Source organism: Mastigoproctus giganteus, chromosome 10 (assembly GCF_048544385.1).
Source record: "Mastigoproctus giganteus isolate SK-2022 chromosome 10, ASM4854438v1, whole genome shotgun sequence".
NCBI classification, from domain to species: domain Eukaryota; kingdom Metazoa; phylum Arthropoda; class Arachnida; order Uropygi; family Thelyphonidae; genus Mastigoproctus; species Mastigoproctus giganteus.
In genome coordinates, this window is record NC_143584.1 from 41324642 (window position 1) to 41345828 (window position 21187).

The following is a 21187-nucleotide window of genomic DNA, read 5'->3' on the forward strand; positions in this document are numbered from 1 at the left end:
AGCGTTGTTATGGGCCTATATGAGAGCTTGAAGGACAGGGGGGGATGCCCTCGGAGGGATTAAAAGTGAGGGGGGCCCATCAAGCTCTCAGCTGCCCACACCAATGCCAGAGCTTGCACTTGGTCATCAAACACAGCGGCAGACCCCAAGGCAAAATGCGCTGGTCCCAAAGGAACTAGTAGTTGTTGGTGACTATTGTCAGGGAAACGGGAAACAGGCTTTGTAAAAAGGATAGGTGGAATAGGACCACGGTATGTCTGCTAGGGGCAAAGGTTGATGACGTTGTAGAGCGGATATCAACTTTTAAGGGCACAAAAGCTGATATAGTTGTACACGTCGGCACTAATGATATTAAGAGTAGGAGACCGGCAGAATTACTTAACAAGTAGAGGTCACTGTTGAAAAAAAGCCGTGAATTAGGTTTGAATATGAAAGTGTCTGCAATTCTGCCCAGACACGATAGGAGGGAGTATATGATGAGAGTTGATCAATTCGGCCCTGGAAAGATCGTGCAAGGCTCAAGGGGTAGAATTTTTTTTTCAGCCTGGTCTGCACTTGTTAACAGGAGAGACTGCTTCTACAGGGATGGGGATACACTTAAATAGAAAGGGTGCAAGAAGGTTTGCTGATGCTATTGAGGCAGTGTTAGGTGGGCCGGAAAACTGCTAGATTGGGGGGATACAAGGACTAATAGATTAACAGTAGCCACTGGCAGGTGAAAGTGATTCTTGCACTGCTTTTATTGGAATGAGCAGCAGCCTGGAAAATAAGATGCAGGATATTTCAGAGACTGCTGGGAATCATTGGGGTACAAGTAAACACGTGGGTTGCGTTAGGGTATCTAAGAAAAAGCACAGGTGCATGTATACTTGCGTGTACACCAATGCTAGGAGTTTAGTAAATAAATTTGATGAATTTGAGGTATTGCTCAAAACATCAAAGGCAGATATTGTTGGGATTTCAGAGACGTGGTGTCACACAGATATAAGGAATGCAGAACTGGAATTTGGGGAGTACAATGTCTACAGAAAGGATAGACAGGATAGGAAGGGAGGAGGGGTTATGCTATTAGTTAAGAAATACATAAAATCCAAGGAAGTGAAGCCATTTGACACCGCTGGACAGTGCAGTGTCGAGTCAGTTTGGTGTGACTTAAGCATTGGGAGATCAAAATTGAGAGTAGGAGTGTGCTATAGGCTTAATGACTCTGATGAGTATAATAAGAAACTGTACGGGGAAATAGAGTGGGCCAGTAAATCAGAGTGTCTTATAATAGGGGGATTTTAATTTCCCAGATATTGACTGGAATTTGGGGGCTAGTCACTCGCACACTAGCAAGGCTTTTGTGGATTTATTGGATGATTGTTTTATACATCAGCATGTTCAGGAGGCAACAAGAGGGAGTAATACTCTTAATTTGATTATCAGTAGTGATTCTTCATGCATTAAGAATCTGCAGATAAATGAACCACTAGGTGGCAGTGACCACAGTGTGGTCACTGCCACCTAGTGGTTCATTTATCTGCAGTGGGATTTATCTATTGCTGAAGTGGGATTTGATGATGGACTGAGACATTATTTAAATTCTATACAGTGGGACCAACTGATGATGTTACCAACAGCAAATTCAAAATGGGAAGCATTCAAAGAACTTATCTTGGAAGCTACTGGGCTTTACATACCAACTACGAAATATTGTTCAAAGTTTAGGCCTAAGTGGATGTCAGATGAACTAATGAGACATATGGCAGAGAAGAAAAATGCATGGGATACATACAAATTAACACGTGACACAGAAGCCTATGATAGATACAAGTTGATCTGTAACCAAGTTACAAAGGAGGTTAGGCAGGCGAAGGCAGATTATGAGAAATCTTTGGCAAGGGATGCATATAAAAACAGCAAAGAGTTCTTTACTTATGTAAACTCTAGAAGGAAGGGGATGAATCAGATTGGTCCACTTGATATCGATGGGTCAACTGTTGATGATCCTGCTGAGGTAGCTAACAAACTGAATGAATATTTTGTATTGACATTCACACATGAGGAGTTATTCAGCGAGGGGAATGCCAGAGGTGTATTCAACTCTGGCACTAAGCTAGAGAATCTTGTAATAACTGAGAGTAAAGTGGAGGAGAAATTGTAGAAGATAAATACAAGAAAGGCACCTGGGGTGGATGGGATCTATCCAGTTATATTAAAGGAGGCAGCAAAGGAAGTAAGCAAACCCTTAGCCATAATTATGAGAGCTTCCTTGGACTCAGGGGAAGTACCCATGGACTGGAGATGTGCAAATCTGACCCCAATTCACAAAGGAGGATCAAAGGGGGACACAAGTAATTATAGACCTGTTAGTTTAACTACTGTTCCTGGAAAATTAATGGAGGCACTGGTAAAAGAAGCACTGCAGGATCATCTAGACAAGACTTCAGTTATAGCTAAGACACAGCATGATTTTGTTAAGGGGAAGTCTTGCCTGACCAATTTGATTGGATACTATGATGCAGTCACAAAAGAACTGGATGCAGGGAATAACTTTGATATTATATACTTGAATCTTAGAAAGGCTTTTGATACTGTTGCACATGGAAGACTGCTGCACAAATTGGAGCAGTGTGGCATTGGAGGGAAATTGCTGCTATGGATAAAGGGGGAGAAGACAGAGAGGGGGAGAAGACAGAGAGTGGTAATCAATGGACACTGCTCATCGTGGACTAATGTTATTAGTGGAGTCCCTCAGGGTTCAGTATTGGGTCCATTATTGTTTTCTGTATTTATAAATGATATTGATGATGGTATATCAAGCTTAATGTCCAAGTTTGCAGACGATACGAAGGTTGGCAGGGTTGTCAGAGACACTACTGACACTATGCTGCTGCAACAGGATCTGGAAAGGTTGAGCAGATGGGCTGAGAGGTGGCAAATGAAGTTTAACATTGACAAATGTAAAGTACTACATATGGGAAACAGCAACCCCAGAGCAACGTATCAACTCTACAGTGTTTGTTTGTTGTTTGGTTTTTAGGAGCATTAGCAACTAAGGCCATATTGCTCCGGGGATATGCAGTGGTCATTCCCTGACCTTTCCGCATCCTCCGTATTTGGTGTGATGGGCTCGAACCCCGGTCTAATCAAGAAGCGTGTGCTACGCACTGCTGCTCCTTCCCACCTGGCTACTGAGGCGCCACACTGACAGTGGTAGAGAATGAAAGATGAGCTGAGAGGTGGCTTGTTTGTTTGTTTTCTTATTTGGAGCATTAGCAACTAAGGCCATATTGCTCCGGGAACATGCGGTGGTCATTCCCTTGATCTTTTCGCATCCTCCATATTTGGTGGTGACGGGCTCGAACCCCGGTCTAATCAAGAAGCGTGTGCTACGCACTGCTGCTCCTTCCCACCTGGCTACGGAGGCGCCGCTGAGAGGTGGCAAATGAAGTTTAACATTGACAAATGTAAAGTACTACATATGGGAAACAGACCCCAGAGCAACATATCAACTCTGTGGTACTACACTGACAGTGGTAGAGAATGAAAAGGACCTGGGGGTAATTGTGCAGGCAGATATGAAGTTCTCTGAGCAGTGCAGACGGACTGCAAGAGTAGCTCATGGTGTATTGTCAATGATATATAGGAATTTTTCTAGCAGGGATAAGGAGGTGATTATTCCCTTGTATAAGGCAATGGTCAGGCCACACCTAGAGTACTGTATACAGGTCTGGAGGCCTCGTTTCAAGAAGGATGTAGAGCTGCTGGAACGAGTACAGAGAAGGGCAACAAGATTAGTGAATGGAACAAAGGGGTGCTCTTACGAAGAAAGGCTTAAGTTTTGCAAATTACAGTGTCTGGAGACTAGGCACCAGCAAGGTGATCTGATAGAGGTGTATAAAGCCTTGAATGGTTTGAGCATGCTCAATGCCGATGGGATTCATCCTCTTGCTCAGAATAATCACCTGAGAGGGCATAAATTCAAATTGAGAAAAGACAGATGTAGGATAGATGTGAGGAAATTTGCCTTTTGCCAGCGGGTGGAATAGACTTCCATCCTTTGTCGTGGAAGTTGATAGCCTAAATAAGTTTAAGGTTCAGCTGGACAGGTATTTCGAAAGAACAGAGGGGTGAAGTGGAAGTGGTTATTTTTTTATTTATTTATTTATTTTATTTTATTATTTTTTATTTTTTTGGCTGATGCTGCATAAGCTTTCTTTCTTGCATCAAATGCCTCTACTAATGCTAATAAGACTGACATCACCAAACAGGTCTGCATTCCTAGGAGTACTCTATTCACTATTCTGAAAGATTGAAAAAAAGATTGAAAGTTTAAAGAAATCTACTGCTACACCGAGTAGTGTTGAATGTAAATTCGACATCCTGGAATGGAATGAAAAGGCCAGTCAAATAGAGCAGAAAAAGATAGCATGGGATAATTAGAAAGCAACAAAAAGTACCAAAGCCTACAACAGGTACAGGCTGATCTGTTACAGTATCATAAATAAGGATAGGGAGGCCAAGGCTGCACATGAGAAATCACTGACTAAGAGAGTAAAGAACAGGGATAAGGAATTTTTCATGTAAGTAAATACAATGAAGAAAACAAATCAGATTAGACCCCTTGTGCACTGGGCGTGGGAAAGTCTTCCCAGCTGATATTGCTGATGAATCAAGCAAGGTTGAGCCATATGAAATTAGTGACTTCGACATTACAGACAACTGCTTATTAGAAAAACCTTTGAGCATAAAACGCTCCTTACACTGATGGTATATTCCCAGTAAATTTTAAGGAGGCCACCAGGAGCGTACTGAACCATTCAGGTTAATTATGAGGGCACCATTGGACTCGAGAGAGATTCCTATGGAATGGAGAACTGCTAATGTATCACCAAAACATAAAAGTGGGTCTGAGTGCAAAACTGGTAACTATAGAACAGTTAGTTTGACTTCAGTGGTAGGGAAAATCTTAGAGGCAATAATTAAGAGTGCAATTCAAGAACATTTAGATAGCTATGGCATTCTGAAGGACACATGGTTTAGTTAAGGGAAAATCATGTTTAATTAACTTAGTAGACTTTTTTGACACAGTTACTCACAAGCTGAATGTAGAGAACAATTCTGAAATGGTTTATTTGGATTTTAGCAAAGCATTTCACTCAGTCCCTCATGAGGGTTACTGTGTAAGCTGGAACACGCTGGAACTACTGGAAAGATTCTAAGATGGTTTGCTGGGTCACTGCAGGGCAATAGACAGAGGATTGTGATTAAAGGATATTCTACAGATTGGTGTAATGTCAGAAGTGGCTTCTGAGTCTCTGCATTCAGCAGGCGTCCGAGTCTCTGATGGTATTTTTCAGTCAGGCAGGTCTTCATTTCCTTGTGCTGTAACTGCTGAGCCTGCATCATCCCCAAATATTTGTAGGCCTCTCCCTCTGCCTAACTTCGATCTCTTTACAATTCTGCAGCTGGTAGTTTCGGTCGACCAATTTTCCCTGGTGCAATCTGTGGGTCTTGCATTTGTCTGGACCAAATTCCATCCTAATATCGTTACTGAATTCTTCGATGAGCTTGATGTCATCCATGTACATCAGGTTGGTGAGGGTGTACAGGTTCTTCCTTCCTTCTTTGAGGTTATATCCGTACTTGCTACTGTTGAGCATGGTGGAAAGCGAGTTAAGTGCTAGACAGAACCACAATGGGCTCAGGGCATCTCCCTGAAAGATTCCTCTCCTAATGGGGATTGGCCTGGTTGTGATGTTTTTGACCTTAATTGTGGTACTCCATTTCAGCATCATTTCTCCTAGGAAGTTTGTCACTATACCTCAAAGTAGCAATACCTCAAAAAAAGTCAGATTGACTTTGTAGATGTTCAGCGCCTCTATTAGCCAGCTATGAGGCATGGAGTCAAAGGCCTTGCGGCAATCGATGTAGGCCGTGTACATGTTGCGGAATGTCTTGTTATTTGTTATTTTGGTTTTTTTTTAGGAGCATTAGCAACTAAGGCCATATTGCTCCGGGATATGCGGTCGTCAATCCTTGACCTTTCCGCACCCTCCGTATTTGGTGGTGACGGGCTCGAACGCCGGTCTAATCAAGAAGCGTGTGCTACGCACTGCTGCTCCTTCCCACCTGGCTACGGAGGCGCCGGAACATCTTGTAGGCTTGCTCCATAACCGCGGTATGGTTAATTGCTCCTTGCATCCTTTGCTCAGCCGCTTGCATCCTTTCTACTGTTCGGCCATTATGTTCTGCAGGTGAGTGGTCTATATTTTGCCGCGTTTCTTGTATCTTCGCCTTTAGGCTTCAGATATGTGATTCCTTGAGTGAGAAACTTCAGAATTGTCTCTGGGTGCCTTATCATTCAGGTGAACTGCTCTGGCAGGTGCTTCTGTGTGCAAGTGAGCTTCTTGTACTAGTACTTGTGGATTTTATCTATTCCTGTAGTTAGCCAGTTATGAGAGTTTCTTGATAATCTGTTTTACTACGTCTTCCCGTATCTCCTACCCTCTCATTTCTTGTATGTCCTTGGTTTTCTTGCATTCTAGTTCTGTCCAGGGGGCTCGGCTGTTATGTCTTACTTCCCTGCTCTATACGTTTCCCTAGAACTCCTCAATCGTCTTCTGCTCGGGTGGTCTGTTCCCTTCTTTCCCGTCTTCTCCGAAACTCCTGTAGAAGCCTCTTTGGTCCTCATCAAAGATTCGGTTGTTTATTTACCTCTGGGAGCTCTCTTTGTATCAGCGTACTCTCTTGCTGAGTTCAACGAGGATCTGCTTCAATGTGTCCAAGTACTCTCCTACTCTCTGATTTTTTGTCTCATATTTGCTGTGGATGCTGTCTCTCTTGAGGATGCTCTTCACTTTTCCAATTAATTTCTTACTCTTATTGCCCCGTTGGTACTAGGTCAATTGGCCTATCTTGACTCTTAATTCTTCTATCTTCTGCTGAAGCCTTCTTTTCCAAGCTGACGGTTCCTTCTCTTTTTTTTTTTTAAGGCACCTCCGTAGCCCGTCACCACCAAATACGGAGGATGCGGAAAGGTCAGGGAATGACCACCACATATCCCGGAGCAATATGGCCCTAGTTGCTAATGCTCCTAAAAATCAAATAACAACAACAACCTTCTGTTTTTGGTTCTTCTGCTTCTGGCCTCTCGTTTCTCTTCCATTAATCCTTGTATATCATCCTTGTGTGGATGGCCTCCAGCATTGCACCATTGCTCTCAAGGTAATGAGGTATTATGTGCCGATTCAGGTGGTCTGTGATTCTCCATTATCTTTATCATTAGCCATATGGTGCAAGGAAGCCTGAGGCTTTTGCTGCACCAGCCAAAAAAAAATAAAAAATTTCTGAGTTACCCTGGGAGGAGAGAGAGAGAGAGAGAGAGAGAGAGAGAGAGAGAGAGAGAGAGAGAGAGAGAGAGTCAGAAGCAGAAGGGAATCACCAAGAAAGAAAAGAATGATGATATCCAGCGCAGGACCCTGGGTGTGCCAAGCCCATACTCACCAGATGTGAGCTCCTGTATGTCACCTGCCATTTCATATGGTATACATTTAATGACTCCATGACACCATCCTATAAAAAGAGCTCCAAATAGTTCTATTTGTAGGCCTGTCAACACCACACTGAAATATATAGTGCAATACCAGTACTGAAGTATATAGTGCAATACTCATAATAATTCAAGTAGGTAGATGGCTGTTTCGGTGCTTAATGAAAACTTATCGGTGAGAGTTCAGGCAATCTCATGAATGCCTGATCTCTCACTGACAGCAGTTCAGTGTTCATTCAATGCACAGAAGGAAATGCCAAAAGATATGAGCTACTTCCATGTCTTTCATCTACATTTATTTTTTTAAAGAATGTGAGAAAAACTATCCTCAAAAGTAAAGTATAATATTACTGATTTGTAAAGGCTGTGTCACCCTCTGCAAAGGAAAACCTGTTTCACTTCTTATTGGCAGCTCATCAGTGGGAAGCAAGGAACTCCATTAACTAGCCAACATCTGACAACCAGTGAAAATTGAATATTTTTTATTACATATTATATAAATTATGTTATAATTATTTTTTATTTTGTCCTCGCCTTTTCCCTTTATATATATGAGGTCAGCATTTTTACTGTTTTGGCATGAAATTTTTATGGCCGGATGCCCTTCCTGATGCCAACCCTCACCTTTTATCCGGGCTGGGGATATGAAGTGGTCATTCCCTGACCTTCCGCATCCTCCGTATTTGATGGTCACAGGTTCGAACCCCGGTCTAATCAGGAAGTGTGTGCTACGTGCTGCTGCTCCTGGCCACCTGGCTACGGAGGCAGCAAATTATGTTATAATTATAATAAATTATAAACTAGTAAATATTATAAATTACAGTAAGCCCTCGATTTAACGGACTAATTGGGAGAAAGGGATGTCCACTCTTGCCGAAAGTCTGTTAAATTGAATGAATTTTAAAAACATATATTAATAACGAATTTACAATGTACAGCAGTGATACATTGTACATTCCAACCTTTTCCCGTATGGGGGCCAAATTCAAAGTTAGATTTGTTTTGCGGGACGCAACAGTGATTCAAGAAAAAATCGTGTGTCACATTTTCTATATCTTGTTACTCGAAAAAGGAAGTTTCTATTTTCATGTAACCGTTTTTTTTCTTTTCAAGCTATATAAAAAAAAATGCAAATTCCCAGCACACTTTTATGTGCAACAAATCTATGTCAATGATTTATATTTTAGATTTTATTAAAATTATAAAAATATGACTTACTTTTTTTTTCTTTTTTTTTTTTAAATACTTTACTTTTGTTTCTGTTTGAAATACTTTACTTTTGTTTCTGTTTGAAATACTTTACTTTTGCTTTTAAATGTTCATTTTAGAAAATTTACAACCTGAAAAAGGATCACTGCTTTTCAATATTAAGGTGAATAAATAAATATAACGATAAACCTAAAATGAAATAGTCGAAAATTTTATTAGGTACAATACAAAATAACATTCAGTGGACAAAACTTAACATTTAATGAGATGATTGAGGCTGGATATTTTTAAATAATTGTTCAAATTTGTGATGCCAATCTCAATACATACTGAAGATTATGTCCTGAAGGTATTTGTCCACTTGTTCTCAAAACCTATGCTCCTGAACTTACTCCTAAAACATAATGAAGATTATGTCCTGATGGTATTTCTCCACTTGTTCTCAAAACCTACACTCCTGAACTTACTCCTGTTCTATGCCACCTTTTTATTCACTTTCTTATTCCAAAGGTGTTTTTCCTTCTACTTGGAAATTCTCATATCCAGCCAGTTCTTAAAAAGGGTGACAAATCCCTCCCATCCAAATACCTCTACTCTTTCTAAAGAAATTGAGAAATCACTTAACCATCAACTCTTAAACTATCTAGAAATGTTCCATCTGATCAACGATCATCAGTATGGATTCCGTCAGTGTCGATCCACAGGTGATATTCTGGCTTATGTTACCAATTTATGAACAAATTCAACGGAAAAGTTCGGTGAAATATAAGCAGTTGCTCTTGACATCTCAAAAGCTTTCAATCAAGTTTGGCATAAAGATCTTCTAAACAAGCTTCCATCTTATAGTTTGTCAACTATTCTTTGTAATTGGTTATCCAGTTTTTTTCTCTGTCCGCTCACAGTGAGTTATGGTAGATGGCTCTCTGTCTTCTAACTTCACTACTAATGCTGGTGTCCCCCAAAGTTCAGTTCTTTTCCTCCATTCTTTTCCTCTTGTATATTAATGACCTTCTTTCATTGATCTGAAATCCTATCCATAGTTTTGCTGATGACAGCACATTGCATTCCACTTTCCAGTTTGAGAAACCTTGCCCTGCTCAATCAGCTTCAACTTCTCAAATATCCGCAATCAATTCCTTAAATGCCCATCTCCAGATAATTCTCCAGTGGGGCAAAGACAACGTAGTTGATTTCAGTCCTGTCTTATATCTCACAAAAAGGATTCTTCTGCTCCTATTCTTATCTTTGGTGACACTCCGATTTCTAAGCAAGATGATATATCTCTTTTGGGGATTACCCTGACTTCTAATCCCTCTTGGCACAAGCACATTACAAATATTGCTTCCTCTGCATCTAAAAAACTTGGTTTTCTCTTTTACTCTCAGTGTTACTTTTCTTCCAAACGGTTGTTCACTTTGTACAAATCACAAATCCGTCCTACCATGGAATATTGTTCCCATGGTAGGGCGGATCTAGAAGCCTGAGAGAGGTTAATTAATGACTCATCTCCAACAGAGTCTCTCCACTCGCTGTCTCATAGACGTACTGTTTCTGCTGCATGCCTTTTCTACAGATACTTCCATGGGCACTGTTCTTCTGAATTTGCTTCTATAATTCCTGCTCGCTCTTTCAAAACAGTCCGAACACGTGTTGCCACCAACCAATATACATTTGCTGTCCAACTTCAAACTCACAGAACCAATTTTTCATCTTCCTCATTTATTCATTCACCTGCCATTTTCTGGAACAACCTTCCTTTATATGTATTTCCTGAAAATTACAGTCTACAGAAATTCAAGTCTAATGTCAACAAATTTCTTTTGTCTTCTCAACCTCCAACCCATGCATGGTACTATAGGTTCTAATGCCTTTTGTGTTTTGGGTTTTCATAAAAAAAAAAAAAAAAATACTCACCTGTTATTCTGTTTCTTTTTAAATATTTATTTGATTTTAAGAGTGAAAAAATGTGCTTCCAAACATACATTGACCCGAACAAAGTAGCCATTTTCATTGCATTTTCTTTTATTAGCAGAAAATCTTTAGATGGGAAAGGCCTTGTAGAATTAAAGTAGTTTATTTTTGCAATCTATATACTTATTTTTGAATCATATTTTAGCTTGAAGATCAATAATTTCAAGTTGCAATCTGGGATTGTAGTTTTCAGCAACAGAAGTAAATGGGTTCTCAAAAAAAAACTTGTTTTTACATGGGATTTTATATCAGAAAATCGACTTTCAAACTTGTCAAAAAGTAATTGTAATAACGAAAGGCAACGATTCTTTGGAAATGTGTTTCTCCTTTAGCTTAGTACAGCATTTCATAGTGAACTAAATTGTCTTGCTCAACTGGAATTTAAATAATAACTTATTCTGAAATGATTTGATATCGCCAAACAAATCAGACCAATTTTCCTTTCCTTTGAAATTTTAATTTAAGAGTATTTAAATGACTAGAAATGTATGTATGAATTGCAAGGTCAAACAGCCACTCCATATTTGATAGTTGTTTCATTGGTTTCCCTTTTTCTGTGTTGAAACATTTGATGTTTCAACAGCCACATTAAGGCCATGTGATCTTGTAAAATTTACAGTTGAAATAACCACATTCATAATGTGTGGAGATCCAATACTTTTCCATAAAGAGCTTCTTGATGCACAATGCAGTGAATTACACCAATCGGAGTTTCAGCTCCGATATTTATAATTTTTTTGGTTATTCTACACATAAGCCCAATGTTTTTACCAATCATATTTTTTGCACCACCAGTTGCGACTCCTACCAGGTTTTTAATATTTAATCCTAACTTTGAGAGATTGGCAAAGATTTTCACCTGTAGTTGTTCCATGCATGCTCTGTAGATCAGCTAAATCTTCAACTGGTACAAAATTATAATTAATTCCACGTATGAAGATGAGGAGTTGGGCTGTGTCATTTACATCAATATTGTCATCCAGTGCCACACTAAAATATTTCATTTGTTTTATGTTTTCCAAAAGTTGTTCGAACAAATTCTTTCCAATATCTTCTACTCTTCACATAATTGTTTGTCGAGACAAACTAATGTCTTGTATCATTGTTCGTTTCTCCCGACAAGTTTCTTCCACAACTTTTAACAAACAACGCTTAAATTCACAATCATTGAATGGTTTACTTTCAAAAGGGATCAAATGTGCAACTTGATAACTGGCACGTACAGCAGATAAATTTCTTGACTGATACGTTTTCAGTATGTTTTGTTGTTTTCTTAATTCGTTTTGTAACTTTGAACACTTTTCTTTTCGCAGCACTCCTTTATGTTGATCATAAGATTTATGATTGGAATTAATGTTATATTCTTTAAAAACTCACATAGTCTTCTGACACACCAGACACACTGCTTTTTCATGGTAATCAATGAAGAAATAGTCTTCAGTCCACCTTGGATCAAAAACATGATACTCCAAATCGATTATCCCCTTTTGGAACATTTTTAAGAATGTTGTTTTTTTTTTTAATTCAATACAAATTAATAATTAATTCAATGCAATGAACAAGCTATATCAAAATACATAACTGTATTTAGCGTACATATAACTGTAGTGAACCACATGTACATGTTTAATACAGTCGAGCTGGATGCTTGCATGCCTGTACACACAGTGGAGATCGATGCTGTTTTAGTTCACTTTCCGCGTAGGCCTTATAAAAATTATTCGTGGGCTGTAGGTTGGACACCATTGATGTACAGGATGTATTAAAATGTATAAGTATGAATAAAATATTATTATAATGTACACTGAATAATTTATACACTCCACTAAAACATCTGTTAAAAATATAAAAATAAATTTACAACAGAAACCAAACTTTATTTTAATTACACACATCAAATACTATTCAATGTAATAATGGAGTGTTTCCACCACTTTTTTTTATTTTATTTTTTTCATTAAAACTCACACAAAGTTGTTTTCACTGTGAACATTAGATAAGACAATGTATGGATGATGTCATCCATATGTTGTCTTATAACAGACAATTTAGGATGAGCTGCAACTGATTCTTCGTCTTTGTCATCATCGTCCTCTTGTTCTCTATGAAAAACGTTTTCCGCAATCTCTACCTCAGAAAAAATCTGATAGCCCAGATCACCTTCATCATTTGAGCCCCTGTTCCACATCATTCTTAGTTGCATTTTTGTTGCCAGCCCTAAGAAGAGTGTCCCGAAAATTAGACGCCTCAACTCCCTCAAAGTCCATTTCAGGTCCTACGTCATACAACAACAACTTCTTCCAACCACTGATCACGGTAATAATCTTCATATCTTTCCACACAGCTGCTCAGTTGAAGATAGCAGGTCTGATGTTGTATGCATGTAAATTTTGCAGTGTTCTGGTGCCGCTTGTATCGTCTTCTGCATCTTCTGTTTCTTTCAAAACAACCATTACCTCTTCCAAAAACTTCTTCTTATACAACCTCTTACATGCAACGATTACACCCTGATCCATCGGCTATATCATGAAATAGTGTTAGGAGGCAGAAAAACACATTTAATCCTCCCATCCCTGCTAACTAACCTCTCAACATTAGGGTGAGCAGGTGCATTATCTAGCAGAAAAACAGCCTTTATTTCATTAGAAGGAATTTTCAGCGCATCTGTCTGATAGTGTCGCACATCAGACAGATGTGGAATGCTATCAGATATAAATAGGTTCTAAGTTTTTCTTTTAGGACAGAAATTTTTTGTCCGTTAAATCGAGGGCCTACTGTATATATTATTATCATTTATATCTAATTACAAGCAGAATGAAAGCCATAATAATCTCATTATAAAAAAAAAAAAAAAAAAATCAGAATGTACCTCATCAATAACATTTTAGTTTTAGTGGACATTTCCCTGTCAGAGAGTTACTTTTTTTTTTTTCTTTTTTTTTTTTTTGTTAAAAAATAAAATAACTACATTACTTACAAAAGAAAATATGCTCAGTATAGAGGACCCCCAACTAAAGTTTAAGGAGATTAAAACCATATTCTATTTTTTCTACTTACCCTCCAACCCAAAGCTTTGGGTAAGACAAGTAAATGATATACTAACATCCTGAAATTATGACAGAAATACACTGGAAGACTTTCACTCTTCCCCAAGACACCAAATTTTCCTTGAAAGTATTAAGATCATTCCATCCTATTAAAATATGTTTCCGTCTTGATAAGGGACAACTTGTTCAACACTGAGATTTATGATGCCCAGTTCCAACAATCACATCATCATGAATATAAAACTCTTGATCAAGGGTTTCCATCGAGAATAAAACTGACCACTCCAAGGAGAAATCTAGTGCTTCACTTGGTGAGGGGCAATCCTCCAACGCCAGTGGTTCTACCCAAAGAATGGGATAACAGTTTTTTTTTTTTTAAGTCAATTAAATGTTGAAAAGTTGGTAGAAATTTGTTGATAATGGGTTTGAACTTTGGTAGATGACAATTTTCGTGAAAGATAATAAACAGGAAGATTCATTAAAAAAAAAAAAAAAGTAGAAGGAATAAATAAAGAAGAAAAGTGGGTTTAGTAAGATTTACAATTTAATCTGTGCATGGATAACTAGATAATGCACATGTTCAGAATGGTGTGTGTGTGTGGAAGGAACAAGTAGAATTAGTAGAATTACAGATAAAAATGTGTAGTAAAAGCATGCAGCAGAAAGTAAATGTCCAAGTGAGAGATCATTAACCTAAATGCCCTCTTGAATAATCCTGAAGTTTGAAAGGTTTTGTGGGCACCAATCCAAATATGAGCACAATATCTCATAGTACAGGTAGCCCTCGGTTTACAATGGAGTTTTGTTCCAGAAGGAACTGTGGAAAAACTAAATTGGTTTAAAATGACCCTAATTATAGAATGTAAGTCAATGAGAAGTCAATGAGTTACATTCTAGGCCCCTCTCAAAATTTACATAAGTAATATAATATTATTATACAGCAGGCCTCATTATAATATAGTTCGCTTCATGCTAATTCACAATAGTGCTGTTCTTATATTATAACTCTTATCTCACTATAACACTGTCACAACTCACTATAATGCATTTACCAGCAAACAGATTCCATTTTTGGCATGTTTAACAAAAACGTTTCATCTCATGTAGTCGATAGCTTGATAATGAATAGCAAAACAGCATTAAAACATTTCCCACGTGCAGTGAAATTTTCTCCCATGCTAATTTAATTGCAGTACAGTGACTTGTTACCTGGTTCCAAGATCAGCATTTTAAAAAAAATGATCAAGTTTATTGCATGTAATATTTGCATTATATGCATTTATCCAGAGTCTAGTCATCATTCAGTACAGTGGTAGACATCACTGTACTGAGTTAGACATCACTGGACAGTTTACTCAAATGTTGTATCATAATTAATGCAACCAACGCAGTCACATTTTCGAACGGTTAATAATGGCGGACAAGAATGAAAAAGCAACGCTGGATGCAGTATGAAGACTACAAAGGTAAGAAAAAGACTGAATGTGAAAGTTAAATTAGACGTTTTGAAGTGAATCGATTCCAGTCAATGACAAATGGATGTGTGTAACAATTTAGGACTGGCAGGTTTAGCTGTAAGAACAATTATAAAAAATAAAGAATTAATCTTAGCAGGGGAAAGATGGCTGTTCCACTGCAAGCAAGCTAGCTGGCTATTAGGATTGAAATGGAGGGACTTCTAAATAATTTTATTGAAGATAATATCCAATGCAGAATTCCGTTAAGTTAAATATTTTAAAAAAAAGGCGATTTGCTTATATGATGGTCTCAAGAAAGCTCACCTAAAAAAAAAAAAAAGTGGAACCATTTAAAGCTAGTAAGGGCTAGTTTGAGAGATTTAAAATCCAGGGAGAAGCCACAAATACAGATCAATAATGAGCCAAAACTTTCAAAAAAGAACTTGTTAAAATTATTGAAGGGAGGTGTTATACTTCTCAACAAGTTTTTAACATAGATGAAGGAGGGCTTTTTTTGGAAACGAATGACTAAAAGAAATTTCATATCGAAAGAAGAAAAAAACATGCCGGGTCTCAAAGCAGCGAAGGATCAGATTACTTTACTGTTGGGTGGTAACGCTGCGGGGGATTTTAAATTAAAACCCCCTTTTAGTTTACCATGAAGAGGGCCAAAGTACAACCCAAAATCGACATTTTTCATGATTAAATTCATCAATTAAATTAAATCAATTAAAACCCATTTAAATCAATTAAATTCATACTTTTAGCATTAGTAGAGGCATTTGACGAAAGAAAGCAAGCTTATACAGCATCAGCCAAAAAAAAAAAAAAAAACCACTTCCACTTCACCCCTCTGTTCATTCAAAATACCTGTCCAGCTGAGCCTTAAACTTATTTAGGCTATCAACTTCCACGACAAGGGATGGAAGTCTGTTCCACCAACCAACCACTCGCTGGCTAAAGGCAAATTTCCGCACGTCTATCCTGCATCTGTCTTTCCTCAATTTGAATTTATGCCCTCTCAGGTGATTATTCTGAGCTAGAGGAAGAATCCCATCAATTGGCATTTTAAGTTTAATTTTGATATGTAATTTAGTTACTTACCACCTAATTATATACATATGTAATGCAGAATATTTTGTATGTACAAATATTTGAATATTAAATATTTTGACCGACATTTGTGCGTCTTTTCACTACCATTTATTACTGATTAGGAAATATCCTATGGCACAGACAGCAACTCACAAATACATATGTTACCTTATGGGAATAAGGCACTCACTTAGTGCAAATTCATTTAGTACTCTGTTTTATTGAAACAAATTATCAGCATTAAGTGGGGGTCACCTGTATTTAAAGCTCTGAAATAAATGGTATGAATGTAAAACAGTATTTTTATGAATAAATTAAATGTAATACAATATAAAATAACCAAACTAAATTTAATTAAATAAAAAAATTTAATTTTGTACATATACTTTCATATGTTCAAGCCCAGACTGAAAGGTTTTGTAAGCACTAATGTAAGGCCTCTGCATTGATCTTTTTTGACAGTGGTGGAAAACTGGTTGAGGATCTTCCCTTTTATTGAAGAAAGCATGCAGTGTTGACTGTCACAATTTCCTCTTTCTTTCTTTCTTTGAGAATCTCAGCATAAGGGCTAACTGATACAATTACACTCCTTTTCACTTTTGCAATTTGCTCCCAGCCACGGTCAATCTCACAGAGCTCTTCAAGGTTGAAGGGATGCACTAAAGATCGCTTGTATTCGTAGATTTTAGAGGAGGTTCTTCATCTTTTTCTTTCTCCTCCACCTCCTTCTGTTGGCTTAGTTATTTAGCCAATTCTTAAAACTTACAAACTGACACAATAGAATAGTGACCCAACAATAGTACACCAACAAGCAAACTGAGTGTTCCTCTCCTATTATCTCTGGCCACCTCATCCCCGATTGGTTTAGATGATAGATGGGAGTAGCTCTCATCTCTGATTGACTGTGTTGTTTCTTTACATCGTATCTGGCATTTATTATGTGCATTTTTGAAATTTTTTGGTGTTTTGATATTTTTGGTCTTCTGACTTCAAAACCATCATTATTGTGAATCATCACAAAACAAACTGTCATAAACCGAGGGCTACCTGCATTGCAAATTAAGTTCTTAGAGACAGCATCTATTTGAAAAAAAGTCATGCTGTGAGCAGAACAGAAAAAATCTAGTGTATTCAACATAGAAGAAGAAATATTTATGATATGACATATTGATATATTTATGACAAAGCATACAAGTCAGAGTGATAATTGGTGATAAGATCATATATCTTTATCATGAACAGATATCTGATCACAAGGGCTACTTAAGTCATAAAGTGCTTCCCAAAGTAATTCAGTTTACATATGAAAACTGCCCAGTGAGCAGTTAGAAACAGTCATACATTTGAATTTGTTTTAAATAGAGAAAGAATTCAAATATTTGCTTCTTTACCTATGATGCTGTTGACAGACAAAGGTTCTTGCAGATCTGATAGGAAAAAACCGAAAGAAGTGTTGGGCATTGTTGAATAATGCTTTACCGTAAGTGGTTGCAAGTAGTGCATACATTGTGAAAAATTATTTCCTGTAAGTAGAAAGATGTGTGAGGTGAGTATGACCTATTTGGGTTCTGGATAGAAATTAGTCTGTGCATTCCGCAAAATAGCAATTCTCCACAACCCACCAAACATTGCCTTGACAGCATCAGCAAATATTCATGCACCCAACTAAGTGTTCCTTATCCCTGTAAAAACTCTCCAGTTAACAAGCACATATCACACTAAGAAAAATTCTACCCATTAACCTTTCACAGTCTCTACGGGGCCTAATCAACTGACAATGTGGATATGATGAATCCTTCCCTCCTTCTTTACTTCTCAGGGATGGTTTATATTGTTTTTAGTAACTTATTAATATACTTTTTGAAAATAGAACATTTTATGGGAGGGTAGTCAAGAGATTATTAGAAATAGAAACTGGAATTCAGTTATGAATTTTTAATGTGAGCAGAACAGAAAAAATCTAGTGTATTCAACACAGAAGAAGAAGAAATATTTATGATATACTTATGACAAAGCATACAAGTCAGAGTGATAACTGGTGATAAGATCAAATATCTTATCACCAACGTGTATGAAATTTTTACCTTTTAAAGCAGATTCACACAGGTGTGCATTTAGGGAGGTAGTAATTTCATTACATCGTTTTGAATGACTTTATGTACATTAAAATAGTGGAACTTATTTCTTCTGTGATGTAATTGTTTTAATCAATTCATATATTAATCGGCCTCTTCTAAAATGAATAAAATTTGCATATACTAGCTAAAGATTTTTGGGTATTACATCTTTTATAAAAACACAACAATGATAAGTGACACACTCTCACTCTCACTCTCTCTCTCTCTCTGCATGTGTTTCCATGAAGTTTATATGTATATATTTGGAGGCTTTCTAGTATTTTTGAAACTGCCCAATCTAACTCAACTATTGCAATCTGCCTTTTGTGGGGTCACCTTTTAAATGTCCATAATTTAGCAGTTTTCACAATGAATAAAGAATTTTTCGCTATGTCCTTCAAAGAAACAGATTATGACCAACTTTACAATTGATATTAACTTTTAATAAGGGAATATATAACTGTTAAATTATAATAAATATCATGTAATTTGAACAAACAGATAGGGTATATGTTGTTGAATTAAAATATAAAAATTCTTGGAAAAATATTTACAATAATTTCCAAAACTTTTTTTTTCTCATTCCCAAAACATACTCACTTGTACTGTTTTTCGGCTGGATTTCTCTGCATGTTAACACTATTTCCAGAAGAAATTTGCATCTCACTAATTATATTCAAATTTGAAAGAGAATCTAGAAATATTTAAATAGTCCAAAATTAAATAATTTTAGCATCACTTGAATTTTTTGCCATTATTTTCAGTTTGTAGAAAATGATATTTTATTACACTTCAGAAATCATTGTAAAGTAGTTTTTTAATCCTCCATATAATTTTTGGATTTCACTTTCACACTATATATTCTTAATTCAGAAAAACAGTAACTATCACTGTTTACTAAAAGTGAAGACAAAGCAACTTAATTTCTTTCGCATTCCAATATGTATACACAGCATAATTATATTGTCATACTGGCATTCTTAATATTCCTAAACAATTCCTAACTATTTAAAAAGTAATGTGGTTTAAATATAGAAATGCAAAAATATTACATTTCACTTTCATGTTCTTTCTTAAAGTCAAAAAAAAAAAAAAAAAAACACCTTTCTTTTAAATTTATATAGTGCAGCAAGTATAAAAAAACAAACTTTACTATGCTGCCTAATTTTCCACAGAAAACTGGGTATTTATAAATTTGTTATTTTTAAAACTAGCCAAATGGAATACCCAAATTGTTATGAAGTTCAAGGGATGATAATTCTTCTATTTGTTGAATATGAATAAAAATCACTAAACACAATTTTAAAAACAGAGAAATTTCAGCATATTCTGAAAATAAGAAAACAATGTACAATAAAAATTTTGCCAGATTATATACACACACTATACATTAATATAACATAAACAGAAATAACCAGCTGTTTTGTTTGTTTTTTTTTTAAGTTACATTTTCTAATTTTTCATGTATATATTTAAAAAGTTATACAAGTCAAGTACTTTTCATCCAAAAAAAAAAAAAATAAAATAAATAAATATGCAAACTGGACAGCACTTGGGATTCTGATTCCGAATCTGTTTTCCCATTTTCCTCTAGCATATTTATGTTTTTTGTGATGAGACCCATTCACGTGAACATGATCAGGCTATGATTATACCATTCACATAACTATTCAGCTAACCAATGTGAATATAATAATCATTTATTTATTATTCATACACGCATTCATATTTATGAAATTGTTTACATATTTCATGATTTGATTATAGTAGTAGTAGCATGTGATGCAAGAAAGCAAGTTTATGTACCATCGGCCACATATTTTTTCGTAAATGTCCATATGTTTGGCCATTCAGCCTTCAAAGCAGCAAACAGTTCAGTTCTTCTTGGGCAGTCCTCTTCACATACACACCAAAAAATCCAATTCATTCTATATTCACAATTTGTCCAAAACAACCAATAATTCAAGTCAAAATCGTGAAAAATAGACACAGACCATCAACACCACCAAACTTTATTTTCATGATGATACGGTCGAGTAGGTAGCATTCTTTGGCACCGATAACATCCAGGCATGACCATCAGATGGTGAATCACATACCGTGACGTGTCACTCCATAGCACAGCTTTCCATCGATCCATGGTCCTAGAATGGAATGTGTTATAGTTGTACTATAACACACACCCATTCTAGGACCATGGATCGATGATGGTGAACCTATGACACGAGTGTCAGTGGTGACATGCCAGCGTTCATCAACACCTGACAACAATTATTCTCCCTGTTTGAGTTCAGTTCAGCTTTTGCATTCGTGTGAACAAGAAGTTCGTTGAATTATTTTGTGCCAGTACAACAACACTGCTGCAGAGGTAAGAAACAGTTATTATCAATAAGTTAATATCAATAAATATTTCTCATTTCTTGTGAATTTCGTAATTTGTAATACAAATTTTTTATTTCTTTAATATTCTAGCCCTGTTACGGATGAACCTCAAATTAAAAAATCCCGATTGGGTGATAAAGGAAGTGGTCAAAGCTTTCGAGATGCATGGACTGAGAAGTACAGCGTTATTGACAGAAATGGCAAATTATTGTACCTATTGTGCCATGAAACAGTAGTAAGCAGAACGTGGACTGTAAAAAGACATTTTAAAACAAATCATCAGTGCTTTTGGAAAAAAGTGAGGATGGGTATTAATGATGCTATTGCACTTAATATATACATAGTCTAAATTTGCTCACAGCTTGAGGCTTT

The 21187-nt window shown here is 36.7% G+C and overlaps 1 protein-coding gene across 2 annotated transcripts in view; it reads right to left on the minus strand.

Annotated features, from left to right (window-relative positions):
* LOC150078997 (PMS1 protein homolog 1-like) overlaps positions 1–21187 on the minus strand; it is a 174699-nt gene that overhangs the window by 85516 nt on the left and 67996 nt on the right. For both annotated transcript variants that reach the window (XM_090383543.1, XM_090383542.1), the window contains exon 3: positions 19034–19127. In XM_090383543.1, coding sequence (XP_090239669.1) covers positions 19034–19127 — 94 coding nt within the window. The remainder of the gene's footprint in view (positions 1–19033; positions 19128–21187) is intronic.